Raw genomic sequence first — 13,861 nt, forward strand, 5'->3', positions numbered from 1 at the left:
GAATGTTCTTCCATTTGTTTGTATCCTCTTTTATTTCATTGAGCAGTGGTTTGTAGTTCTCCTTGAAGAGGTCCTTCACATCCCTTGTAAGTTGGATTCCTAGGTATTTTATTCTCTTTGAAGCAATTGTGAATGGGAGTTCACTCATGATTTGGCTCTCTGTTTGTCTGTGATTGGTGTACAAGAATGCTTGTGATTTTTGTACATTAATTTTGTATCCTGAGACTTTGCTGAAGTTGCTAATCAGCTTAAGGAGATTTTGGGCTGAGACAATGGGGTTTTCTAGATATACAATCATGTCATCTGCAAACAGGGACAATTTGACTTCCTCTTTTCCTAATTGAATACCCTTTATTTCCTTCTCCTGCCTGATTGCTCTGGCCAGAACTTCCAGCACTATGTTGAATAGGAGCGGTGAGAGAGGGCATCCCTGTCTTGTGCCAGTTTTCAGAGGGAATGCTTCCAGTTTTTGCCCATTCAGTATGATATTGGCTGTGGGTTTGTCATAGATAGCTCTTATTATTTTGAGATATGTCCCATCAATACCTAATTTATTGAGAGTTTTTAGCATGAAGGGTTGTTGAATTTTGTCAAAGGCCTTTTCTGCATCTATTGAAATAATCATGTGGTTTTTGTCTTTGGTTCTGTTTATATGCTGGATTACATTTATTGATTTGCGTATGTTGAACCAGCCTTGCATCCCAGGGATGAAGCCCACTTGATCATGGTGGATAAGCTTTTTGATGTGCTGCTGGATTCGGTTTGCCAGTATTTTATTGAGGATTTTTGCATCAATGTTCATCAAGGATATTGGTCTGAAATTCTCTTTTTTGGTTAAGTCTCTGCCAGGCTTTGGTATGAGGACAATGCTGGCTTCGTAAAATGTGTTAGGGAGGATTCCCTCTTTTTCTATCGATTGGAATAGTTTCAGAAGGAATGATACCAGTTCCTCCTTGTACCTCTGGTAGAATTCAGCTGTGAATCCATCAGGTCCTGGACTCTTTTTGGTTGGTAAGCTATTGATTATTGCCACAATTTCAGAACCTGTTATTGGTCTATTCAGAGATTCAACTTCTTCCTGGTTTAGTCTTGGGAGGGTGTATTTGTCGAGGAATTTATCCATTTCTTCTAGATTTTCTAGTTTATTTGCATAGAGGTGTTTGTAGTATTCTCTGATGGTAGATTGTATTTCTGTGGGATCGGTGGTGATATCCCTTTTTTCGTTTTTTATTGCATCTATTTGATTCTTCTCTCTTTTCTTCTTTATTAGTCTTGCTAGCGGTCCATCAATTTTGTTGATCTTTTCAAAAAACCAGCTCCTGGATTCATTAATTTTTTGAAGGGTTTTTTGTGTCTCTATTTCCTTCAGTTCTGCTCTGATTTTAGTTATTTCTAGCCTTCTGCTAGCTTTTGAATGTGTTTGCTCTTGCTTTTCTAGTTCTTTTAATTGTGATGTTAGGGTGTCAATTTTGGATCTTTCCTGCTTTCTCTTGTGGGCATTTAGTGCTATAAATTTCCCTCTACACACTGCTTTGAACGTGTCCCAGAGATTCTGGTATGTTGTGTCTTTGTTCTCATTGGTTTCAAAGAACATCTTTATTTCTGCCTTCATTTCATTATGTACCCAATAGTCATTCAGGAGCAGGTTGTTCAGTTTCCATGTAGTTGAGCGGTTTTGAGTGAGTTTCTTAATCCTGAGTTCTAGTTTGATTGCACTGTGGTCTGAGAGACAGTTTGTTATAATTTCTGTTCTTTTACATTTGCTGAGGAGAGCTTTACTTCCAACTATGTGGTCAATTTTGGAATAGGTGTGGTGTGGTGCTGAAAAAAATGTATATTCTGTTGACTTGGGGTGGAGAGTTCTGTAGATGTCTATTAGGTCCACTTTATGTAGAGCTGAGTTCAATTCCTGAATATCCTTGTTAACTTTCTGTCTCGTTGATCTGTCTAATGCTGACAGTGGGGTGTTAAAATCTCCCATTATTATTGTGTGGGAGTTTAAGTCCCTTTGTAGGTCACTCAGGACTTGCTTTATGAATCTGGGTGCTCCTGTGTTGGGTGCATATATATTTAGGATAGTTAGCTCTTCTTGTTGAATTGATCCCTTTACCATTATGTAATGGCCTTCTTTGTCTCTTTTGATCTTTGTTGGTTTAAAGTCTATTTTATCAGAGACTAGGATTGCAACCCCTGCCTTTTTTTGATTTCCAGTTGCTTGATAGATCTTCCTCCATCCCTTTATTTTGAGTCTATGTGTGTCTCTGCACGTGAGATGGGTTTCCTGAATACAGCACACTGATGGGTCCTGACTCCTTATCCAGTTTGCCAGTCTGTGTCTTTTGGTTGGAGCATTTAGCCCATTTACATTTAACGTTAATATTGTTATGTGTGAATCTGATCCTGTCATTATGATGTTAGTTGGTTATTTTGCTCGTTAGTTGCTATAGTTTCTTCCTAGCCTCGATGGTCTTTACCATTTGGCATGTTTTTGCAGTGGCTGGTGCCGGTTGTTCCTTTCCATGTTTAGTGCTTCCTTCAGGAGCTCTTTTAGGGCAGGCCTGGTGGTGACAAAATCACTCAGCGTTTGCTTATCTGTAAAGTATTTTATTTCTCCTTCACTTATGAAGCTTAGTTTGGCGGGATGGGAAATTCTGGGTTGAAAATTCTTTTCTTTAAGAATGGTGAATATCAGCCCCCACTCTCTTCTGGCTTGTAGAGTTTCTGCTGAGAGATCAGCTGTTAGTCTGATGGGCTTCCCTTTGTGGGTAACCCGACCTTTCTCTCTGGCTGCCCTTAACATTTTTTCCTTCATTTCAACTTTGGTGAATCTGACAATTATATGTCTTGGAGTTGCCCTTCTCGAGGAGTATCTTTGTGGCGTTCTCTGTATTTCCTGAATCTGAATGCTGGCCTGCCTTGCTAGATTGGGGAAGTTCTCCTGGATAATGTCTTGCAGAGTGTTTTCCAACTTGGTTCCATTCTCCCCATCATTTTCAGGTACACCAATCAGACGTAGGTTTGGTCTTTTCACATAGTCCCAAATTTCTTGGAGGCTTTGTTCATTTCTTTTTATTCTTTTTTCTCTAAACTTCCCTTCTCTCTTCATTTCATTCATTTCATCTTCCATCAGCGATACCCTTTCTTCCAGTTGATCACATCTGCTACTGAGGCTTCTGCAATCTTCGCGTAGTTCTCAAAACTTGGCTTTCAGCTCCATCAGCTCCTTTAAGCCCTTCTCTCCATTGGTTATTCTAGTTATCCATTCTTCTAATTTTTTTTCAAAGTTTTTAACTTCTTTGCTATTGTTTTGAATTTCCTCTCGTAGCTCAGAGTAGTTTGATCGTCTGAGGCCTTCTTCTCTCAACTCATCAAAGTCATCCTCCATCCAGCTTTGTTCCGTTGCTGGTGAGGAACTGCGTTCCTTTGGAGGAGGAGAGGTGCTCTGTTTTTTAGAGTTTCCAGTTTTTGTGCTCTGTTTTTTCCCCATCTTTGTAGTTTTATCTACTTTTTGTCTTCGATGATGGTGATGTACAGATGGGTTTTTGGTGTGGATGTCCTTTCTGTTTGTTAGCTTTCCTTCTACCAGACAGGCCCCTCAGCTGCAGGTCTGTTGGAGTTTACTAGAGGTCCACTCCAGACCCTGTTTGGCTGGGTGTCAGCAGCGGTGGCTGCAGAACAGCGGATTTTCGTGAGACCACAAATTCAGCTGTCTGATAGTTCCTCTGAAAGTTTTGTCTCAGAGGGGTACCCGGTTGAATGAGGTGTCAGTCTGTCCCTACTGGGGGGGTGCCTCCCAGTTAGGCTGCTCGGGGGTGAGGGACCCACTTTAGGAGGCAGTCTGTCCGTTCTCAGATCTCCAGCTGCGTGCTGGGAGAACCACTACTCTCTTCAAAGCTGTCAGTCAGACAGGGACATTTAAGTCTGTGGAGGTTCTTGCTGAGTTGTTTGTCTGTGCCCTGCCCCCAGAGGTGGAGCCTACAGAGGCAGGCAAGCCTCCTTGAGCTGTGGTGGGCTCCACCCAGTTCGAGCTTCCTGGCTGCTTTGTTTACCTAAGCAAGCCTGGGCAATGGCGGGCGCCCCTCCCCCAGCCTCGCTGCTGCCTTGCAGCTTGATCTCAGACTGCTGTGCTAGCAATCAGCGAGACTCTGTGGGCATAGGACCCTCCGAGCCAGGTGCGGGACACAATCTCCTAGTGTGCCGTTTTCCAGGCCCGTTGGAAAAGCGCAGTATTAGGATGGGACTGACCCGATATTCCAGGTGCCGTCTGTTTCCCCTTTCTTTGACTAGGAAAGGGAACTCCCTGACCCCTTGCGCTTCCCGAGTGAGGCAATGCCTCGCCCTGCTTCGGCTCGCGCACAGTGCGCTTCACCGACTGTCCCGCACCCACTGTTAGGCACTCCCTAGTGAGATGAAACCGGTACCTCAAGCAGAAATGCAGAAATCACCCGTCTTCTGTGTCGCTGGAACTGGGAGCTGGAGACCGGAGCTGTTCCTATTCGGCCATCTTGGCTCCACCCTCCCCCCAAGTAGTCTTTCTAACAAATCCAAATTTGTATTTGTTTGTTTTTGAGACCGGGTCTCTCTGTCACCCAGGCTGGAGTGTGGTGGCGCGATCACTACTCACTGCAGCCTTAACCTCCTGGGCTCAAGTGATCCTCCCATCTGGGCCTCCTGAGTAGCTGGGACCATAGGCACATGCCAACGTACCTGGCTAATTTTTTTACTTTTGTAGAGATGGGATCTTGCTATATTGCCCAGGCTAGTCTTGAACTCTTGGGCTCAAGTGATCTCCTGCCTCAGGCTCCCAAAGTACTGGGATTACAGGTGTGAGCCTCTGTGCCAGCCACAGATGAAAATTTTGGGAGTCCTGTCATTGGCTCCCCCAGGCCCACAGGACAAAGTCCTAACCCCTGGTCAGGACACTCAGTGTCCTCTGCTCTCTCCTGGGTTTTCATCCCCTTCCCCTCACTCCCAGCCACTGATCTGTTTCCACTGCACTCGTTTGCTCTCCTGCTCTTGCTTGAGCTGTTTCTTCTGCCTGGAATGCCCATGTTGACACCATAATCATCAAATAAAAGATCCTTTTTTAAAACTTTTTTTAGAGGTAGGATCTTGCTATGTTGTCCAGGCTGGTCTCGAACTCCTGGACTCAATTGATCTTCCCGCCTTGGCCTCCAAAAGAGCTGGGATTACAGGCGTGATCCCCTGTGCTAGCCTTTTTTTTTTTTTCAGGGTCTTGTTCTGTTGCCCAGGCTGAAGTGCAGTGGTGTCATCATAGCTCACTGCAGACTTGAACTCCTGGGCTGAAATGATTCCCCTGCATCAGCCTCCTGAGTAGCTGGGATGACAGGCATGCACCACCATGTGCAGACTATTTTTAAATTTTTTTGTAAAGATGGAGTCTCGCTATCAGGCTGGTCTGGAACTCCTGGCCTCATGTGATTCTCCTGCCTTGGAATCCCAAAATACTGGGAATCCCGGCATGAGACACCATGCCCAGCCTGTCCTCATTTTTTTCAATCCATCTCATTTTTTCGTCCTCCTCACCAAAGACATATTGGTTTATCTTGTGAGGTTTTTTTTTCCTGTGGATTCCTGAACCCCGTCCAGCCCCTTTTTCCCACCCCAGCCAGCTCACACTTGTTTGTCACAGCTCCTGGGACTCTCGTTAACACACTGGGAACAGCCACCCACAGTGGACTACGCTGTTCTGTTTGCACACTTAAATTTATCGTGCTTACAGAATGCCACTTCTGCAAACTAGTCAAGTAGGGGGAAGTGCACGCTTGCTCAACCTCTTTGAAAATGTAACCAGCTTTGATTTTTTTTTAATTTTTTAAAATTTTTTCAGACAGAGTTTTGCTCTTGTCACCCAGGCTGGATTGCAATGGCACAATCTCGGCTCATGTACCTCCACCTCCTAGGTTCAAGTGATTCTTGTGCTTCAGCCTCCAGAGTAGCTGGGATTACAGGCATGCGCCACCATGCCTACCTCATTTTGTATTTTTAGTAGAGATGAGGTTTCACCATGTTGGTCAGGCTGGCCTTGAACTCCTGACCTCAAGTGATCCGCCCGCCTTGGCCTCCCAAAGTGCTGAGATTACAGGCATGAGCCACCGTGCCAAGCCCCAGCTCTGAATTCTTAAGAAACTCTTGAGAGGGTCTAGGTCAGTGCTGATAGAACCTCTGCAGTGCTGGGCATGGTGGCTCACACCTGGAATGCTAGCACTTTGGGAGGCCAAGGTCAGAGGATCTCTTGAGCCCAGGAGTTTGAGACCAGTCTGCGCAACATAGACCCCATCTCTACAAAAAATTTAAAATTAGTTGGGCATGGTTATGAGTGCTTGTAGTCCAAGCCACTTGGGAGGCTGGTGGGAGGATTGTTTGAGCCCAGTAGGTCGAGGCTGCATTCAGCCATGATTGCACCACTGTACTCCCACCTGGGTGACAAAACAAAACAAAAACAAAGAAACTCTTGCAATGATGGAAATGTTCTATATTTGCACTGTCTGAAATGGTACACACTAGCTACACATGGCTATTGAAGTCCTGAGATATGACTAGGATAACTGAATTGATTTAGTTTAATTAAAAACCATTTTTTTGAGACAGCCTCACTCTGTTGCCCACGCTGGAGTGCAGTGGTGTAATCACAGCTCACTGCTCAACCTCCTGGACTCAAGCGATCCTCCCTCCTTAGCCCCCAAAGTAGCTGGAACCGCAGGCGTGCACCACCACGCCTGGCTAATATTTTGACTTTTTGTAGAGACTGGGTCTCACTGTGTTGCCTAGATTAGTCTTGAACTCCTGGGCTCAAGTGATCCTCCTGCCTCAACCTCCAAAAGTACTGGGATTAGAGACCTGAGCTACCATGCCCAGCCTAGTTTAGTTCAGATAATTAAATTATATATATATTAGAGACAGGGTCTCACTGTGTCACCCATGCTGGAGTGCAGTGGTGTGAACACAGCTCACTGCCGCTTCGATCTCTGGGGCTCAATCAGTCCTCCAACCTCAGTCTCCCAACTAGCTTGGACCACAGATGTGTGCCACTAGGCTTGGCTAATTTTTGTATTTTTTTGTAGAGATGGGGGTCTTGCTATGGTACCCAGGCTGGTCTTGAACTCCTGGGCTCAAGCAGTCCTTCCACCTCAGCCTCCCAAAGTGGTAGGATGACAGGCATGAGCCACTGCACCTGGCCCAAAGACATATTTTTACCTGTAGTGTAGTTCAGCTTTAAGACTGTACCAGCAGATAGAGGTGGAAAAGTAATGTAAAGGGAATATCAAATTACGTTTATAAATAAAGCAGTTGCTCAGCCGGGCGCGGTGGCTCACGCTTGGAATCCCAGCACTTTGGGAGGCCGAGGCAGGCGGATCACGAGGTCAGCAGATCGAGACCATGGTGAAACCCTGTCTCTACTAAAAACACACAAAAAAAATTAGCCAGGCATGGTGGCGGGCGCTTGTAGTCCCAGCTACTCGGAGAGGCTGAGGCAGGGGAATGGCGGGAACCCGGGAGGTGGAGCTTGCAGTGAGCCCAGATCGCGCCACTGCACTCCAGCCTCGGCGACAGAGCGAGACTCTGTCTCAAAAAAAAAAAAATAAATAAATAAAGCAGTTGCTCATTAAGGTTTTTTTTTTTTAAGCCTCCTTTTTTATTCTGGGTTACATCATTCCCTAGCTGTTTTTACCTCAGTGAGTCCTGCAGTCACTATAGCCCCCTGCGAGGACAGATATTTTGGTCACCATCAAGTAGATCTTTATTTTTATCTAACGTTTACAATTCTGCCAGTTCTGACTCTTACATTCTCTTTGCCTTGAATCCCAGGATCCACCTCTGATGTTCACTGAAGAGTACCAGAAAAGTCTGCTAGAGCAGTACCATCTGGGTCTGGATCAAAAACGCAGAAAATACGTGGTTGGAGAGCTCATCTGGAATTTTGCCGATTTCATGACTGAACAGTGTAAGTGGCAGTTTGGCTCATGGGATAATGTACCCGTCCTTATTTTTTCAGATTGCCTTTCCAATTCTAGCCATTTCGATTGTAAGAATATTGGAAACAAGGCCGGGCGCGGTGGCTCACGCTTGTAATCCCAGCACTTTGGGAGGCCAAGGCGGGCGGATCACGAGGTCAGGAGATCGAGACCACGGTGAAACCCCGTCTCTACTAAAAAAAATACAAAAAATTAGCCGGGCGCGGTGGCGGGCGCCTGTAGTCCCAGCTACTCGGAGAGGCTGAGGCAGGAGAATGGCGTGAACCCGGGAGGCGGAGCTTGCAGTGAGCCGAGATTGCGCCACTGCACTCTAGCCTGGGCGACAGAGCGAGACTCCGTCTCAAAAAAAAAAAAAAAAAAAAAAAAAGAATATTGGAAACAAAGTGGGGAAGCTGGTTTAATCCATGTAGGTTGTGTTGAGAATTTCCTAGGAAAAGTAAGTTGTGCTTAGGAAGTAGGAAAGCAGTCAGGCCCCCACCTCCCAAATACGGTCAAAAAGCAAACAGGAGAGTCAGCTATAGTGAATCGGAAAGGGCTGGCTTGCCTTTTTCTTGTCTATTTCATAGCCAAGGAGGAAGGAAAAGCGGGACCTCATTATGGATTTACTTTTGGGATACACTCATTATTCCATAGAAGGGTACAAAGCCTGAGAAGCTTAAGGTATTTCAGTCTGTTGTATATTACTCACTTGCAAAAAGCAGGCTCATCGAATACAGGTGAGTTTCAATGCATCTTGAATTTGGCAGCATTTAAAAGTCTTCAGGCCGGGTGTGGTGGCTCATGCCTGTAATCCCAGCACTTTGGGAAGCCAAGCTGGCTGGATCGCTTGAGGCCAGGAGTTCAAGACCAGCCTGTTCAGCATAGCAAGACCCCATCTCTACAAAAAATAAACAGATTAGCTAGGTGTGGTGGTGTGTGCCTGTAGTCCCAGCTGCTTTGGAGGCTGAGGCAGGCGGATAACCTGAGCACAGGAGTTGGAGGCTGCAGTGAGCCCAGAGAGCCTGGGCAACAGAGTGAGACGTCTTTAAAAAACAAAATTGGTCTTCAAAGAGAATAACATCTGCACTCTCATGTGAGGATGGATGAGGGGCTGCCAAGTTCGCAATGAATGTGTCCCATTTCTTCTTAGTTTATGGACTTACCATAAACTGAAGATAGCAGTTTGGTGGGTTGGAGAAGGATATGGTGATGGCAGGAATTACAATACATTCCTTATAGGGGAAGACAGGCCTTTGAATGGTTAAAGCTTAAAAATGAGAATGGAAAAGGGCTGAACGAATGAACAAGATGAGGTGAGAAGGAAGAGGTAAAGGGAAAAAGAGAACAGGAAGCTCTCCTCTGCGTGACACCTGCGATAAATGGTCTCTGGGGACATCCCTGATGGCAGTTTTGTGGAGAGGTGCGAGGCTTTATGTGATAAGAAATGAGCTGCAGGCTGGGCGCGGTGGCTCACGCTTGTAATCCCGCACTTTGAGAGGCTGAGGTGGACAGATCACCTGAGGTGGGGACTTTGAGACCAGCCTGGCCAACATGGAGAAACCCTGGCTCTACTAAAAATACAAAATTAGCCAGTGTGGTGGTGCATGCCTGTAATGCCAGCCACTTGGGAAACTGAGACATGAGAATTGGTTGAACCTGGGAGATGGAGGTTGCAATGAGCTAAGATCACACCACTGTACTCCAGCTTGGATGATAGAGTGAGAATCTTTTTTTTTTTTTTGAGATGGTGTTTTGCTCTTGTTTCCCAGGATGGAGTGCAGTGGTGCTATCTCAGCTCACTGCAACCTCCGCTTCCCGGGTTCAAGCAATTCTCCTGCCTCGGCTTCCAGATTAACTGGGATTACAGCCATGCACCACCACACCCGGCTAATTTTGTATTTTTAGTAGAGACGGGGTTTCTCCATGTTGGTCAGGCTGGGCTTGAACTCCCGACCTCAGGTGATCCGCCTGCCTCAGCCTCCCAAAGTGCTGGGATTACAGGCGTGAGCCACCATGGCCAGCTGAGACTCTGTCTTAAAAAGAAAAAAATGAGCTGCATCACGTTGGGCAAGTCTTCTAAGCTTTTCATAAGCCTGTCCAGTGGGGATAATGCCACCTCCTTGTGGGTTGTTGTAAGGGCTGCATTTGATGTAGTACTTGGCGGTGCCTGTGTTCACTTATGGAAGAAACAGCCTTGAACCTTTTGGTGGGGAAGGCCTCCTTTCCATTTAACATTTCCATTTAGTGGTGGTCTCACCAGGGACAGAGAATGTCCTGAGAGCCCAGCCCTGACAGGTCGTTGCCAGCTGTGCTCCCCACCAGCCTCAGCTCGGGGCGAATGACCACCGGTGGTGGGTGCTGCCAAGCTGGACGTCAGCCCTGGCGGACTTTGAACTCCATGAGTAGGTCCCACATAGGCACCTGTGGCTGGTCAGGACCCTGGCTCCCACTAGGCGCTATCTCTTCAGAAAGGCCCAAGCCTTTTCAAGGGTAACTGTCCCAGATACCCCCAACCCTCTGCCTACCCAGTTACCAGACAGCTGGGTACCCAGCATGTAAACCTTAATTTGCAAATAAAAGATAAACTTTTGGTATTTTTTTTGGGGGGGGGAACGGAGTTTCACTCTGTCCCCTGGCTGGAGTGCAATGGTGTGATCTCAGCTCACTGCAACCTCTGCCTCCTGGGTTCAAGCAATTCTCCTGCCTCAGCCTCCTGAGTAGCTGGGACTACAGGCACCCACCACCACTCCCAGATAATTTTTGTAGTTTTAGTACAGACGAGGTTTCACCATATTGTCCAGGCTGGTCTTGAACTCCTGACTTTGTGATCCACCTGCCTCGGCCTCCCAAAGTACTGGGATTACAGGCATGAGCCAATGTGCCCAGCCAGTTTTTGTATTTTTAGTAGAGATGGGGTTCCACCATGTTGGCCAGGCTGGTCTCGAACTCCTGACCTCAGGTGATCCACCTGCCTCAGCCTCCCAAAGCACTGGGATTACAGGCGTTAGCCACCACACCTGGCCACTGTTTTGGGTTTTTCCCCTAACAGACTAGAAAACTAGAAATTAACACACCAGAGAACCTGGGTGTTTGGGCAGAGCAGTGGTATTTAAATATTTCAACCCATAAATTGTCACTTCAGAGCAAGCATTCGGAAACTATAAGAGGACATTTGGCTGAGCATGGTGGCTTGTGAGCATGGTGGCTTTTGCTTATAATCCCAGCACTTTGGGGAGATTGAGGAGGGCAGATTGCTTGAGCCCAGTAGTTTGAGACCAGCCTGGACAACATAATGAGACCTTGTCTTTACTAAAAAATAAAAATAAAAAATTAGCCGGGCATGGTGGTTTTTTTTTTTTTTTTTTTGAGACGGAGTCTCGCTCTGTCGCCCAGGCTGGAGTGCAGTGGCGCAATCTCCGCTCACTGCAAGCTCCGCCTCCCAGGTTCACGCCATTCTCCTGCCTCAGCCTCTCCAAGTAGCTGGGACTACAGGCGCCCGCCACCACGCCCGGCTAATTTTTTTGTATTTTTAGTAGAGACAGGGTTTCACCGTGGTCTCGATCTCCTGACCTTGTGATCCGCCCGCCTCGGCCTCCCAAAGTGCTGGGATTACAAGCGTGAGCCACCGCGCCCGGCCTGGCATGGTGGTTCTTGAGAGGCTGAGGCAGGGGGATCGCCTGAGCCCAGGAGGTTGAGGCTGCAGTGAGCTATGATTGTTTCTCTGCATTCCAGCCTGGGCGACAGTGAGATCATCTCAAAAAGAAAAAAAAAGGACATTTCTATTTAGTGCCTACCTTGGATCCAGACTGGTTCTAACTTGACCCATCAGAAGTCATCTGAATCGCTTTGTGTCTTTTTTTTTTTTTAAGCACCGCTGAGAGTGCTGGGAAATAAAAAGGGGATCTTCACTCGGCAGAGACAACCAAAAGGTGCAGCGTTCCTTTTGCGAGAGAGATACTGGAAGATTGCCAATGAAACCCGGTATCCCCACTCAGTAGCCAAGTCACAATGTTTGGGAAACAGCCCGTTTACTTGAGCAAGACTGACACCACCTGCGTGTCCCTTCCTCCCCGCGTCAGGGCAACTTCCACAGCAGCAGAACAAGTGCCTCCTGGACTGTTCACGGCAGACCAGAACGTTTCTGGCCTGGGTTTTGTGGTCATCTGTGCTAGCGGGGAACACTAAAGGTGGAAATAAAAGATTTTCTAGTATGGAAATAAAGAGTTGGCATGAAAGTGGCTACTGAAAAGCATCTGAAATCATTTCTGTGCGTCGCGCTGTTTTCAGAGCCTTTACTATGTGTGGACTTTTGAGAAACTGCTGCTCCAACACCCCCACCACGTTCAGAGCAGCTGGTTCCAGAGGGCGTCTGCAGGAATGGCCCCATGGTCCTAGGGCCACCGTGTTTGTGTAGCAAACCGGGCCAGCCTCGACAGGGAGTGAGTAGAAGACTTTCACAGCTGCTGTTCGACTCCTCAGATGAGCTAAAGTCCCATATGTACCAACAAATTCATAGAAACGCTGTCATTGCGCAGCACTTAACAGGGTCTGTGTGCCAGTTTCCACACAGTTAAGCTGGCAGTGTCTGAATTGGAAGGTTAGAGGTAACTGGTTCTCCCAGAACATTGTTCTGACCTCAGCCATAGGGTCTTGACAGAAATGGACAGATGAGTATAAAAGCCCATTGGCTTTATCATAGCGGATGCCGCTGAATGTGACAAGACCTCCTTAAACAACTCTGCCTACAAATCAGCATTCCATGCCTTTACACCCCAAAATGACGCCACCTGCCCCCTCCCAGAGCACAGTCTTTCCTTAAGGAATCTGTCCTCCCTCTCTTCCTAGGCTCCAGTAAGGCAAGGCTGGTGCATCAATTCTGATTTGAAGTATGTGCTTTGGAAAAATATATATAATATATAATATATATAACTATATATAATATATAATATATTTATTTATATATAATATAACATAATATATTTATTTATATATAATATAACATATACTGTATTTATTTATTTATAATATATATTTATTGATAAATATATTATATATACATATATAATATATAATATATTTATTTTGCAGCAGGTTTTTATATATTATATGTATATAAAATATATGTATATGTATATAAAAAACATATATTGCAGCTATAAAACTGGCATTTGGACAGGCGTGGTGGCCCATGCCTCTAATTCCAGGACTTTGGGAGGCCAAGGTGGGTGGATCACCTGAGGTTAGGAGTTGGAGACCAGTCTGGCCAACATGGCCAATATATTATATATAGTATATATATATATTATATATACTATATATATATTATATATAGTATATATATATATTATATATAGTATATATATTATATATAGTATATATATTATATATAGTATATATATTATATATAGTATATATATTATATATAGTATATATATTATATATAGTATATATATATTATATATAGTATATATATTATATATAGTATATATATTATATATAGTATATATATATTATATATAGTATATATATTATATATAGTATATATATTATATATAGTATATATATTATATATAGTATATATATATTATATATAGTATATATATTATATATAGTATATATATTATATATAGTATATATATTATATATAGTATATATATTATATATAGTATATATATTATATATAGTATAGTATATATATTATATGTAGTATATATATTATATATAGTATATATATTATATATAGTATATATATTATATATAGTATATATATTATATATAGTATATATATTATATATAGTATAGTATATATATTATATATAGTATATATATATTATATATAGTATAGTATATATAGAGACAATAAATAACAAGCTACCAGTTGGGGC

At 44.5% G+C, this 13,861-nt stretch overlaps 1 protein-coding gene across 3 annotated transcripts in view; it reads left to right on the top strand.

Annotated features, from left to right (window-relative positions):
• The window catches only part of LOC129489816 (beta-glucuronidase-like), a 29,348-nt gene extending 17,133 nt beyond the window's left edge, over positions 1 to 12,215 (top strand). For all 3 annotated transcript variants that reach the window (XM_055292978.2, XM_055292979.2, XM_055292980.2), the window contains 2 exons: positions 7,831 to 7,966; positions 11,846 to 12,215. In XM_055292978.2, the coding sequence (XP_055148953.1) occupies positions 7,831 to 7,966; positions 11,846 to 12,012 (303 nt within the window). In that variant the 3' untranslated portion in view covers positions 12,013 to 12,215. The remainder of the gene's footprint in view (positions 1 to 7,830; positions 7,967 to 11,845) is intronic.
• The last annotated feature ends 1,646 nt before the right edge of the window (positions 12,216 to 13,861 follow it).

This window comes from Symphalangus syndactylus, chromosome 9 (assembly GCF_028878055.3).
Source record: "Symphalangus syndactylus isolate Jambi chromosome 9, NHGRI_mSymSyn1-v2.1_pri, whole genome shotgun sequence".
NCBI classification, from domain to species: Eukaryota; Metazoa; Chordata; class Mammalia; order Primates; family Hylobatidae; genus Symphalangus; species Symphalangus syndactylus.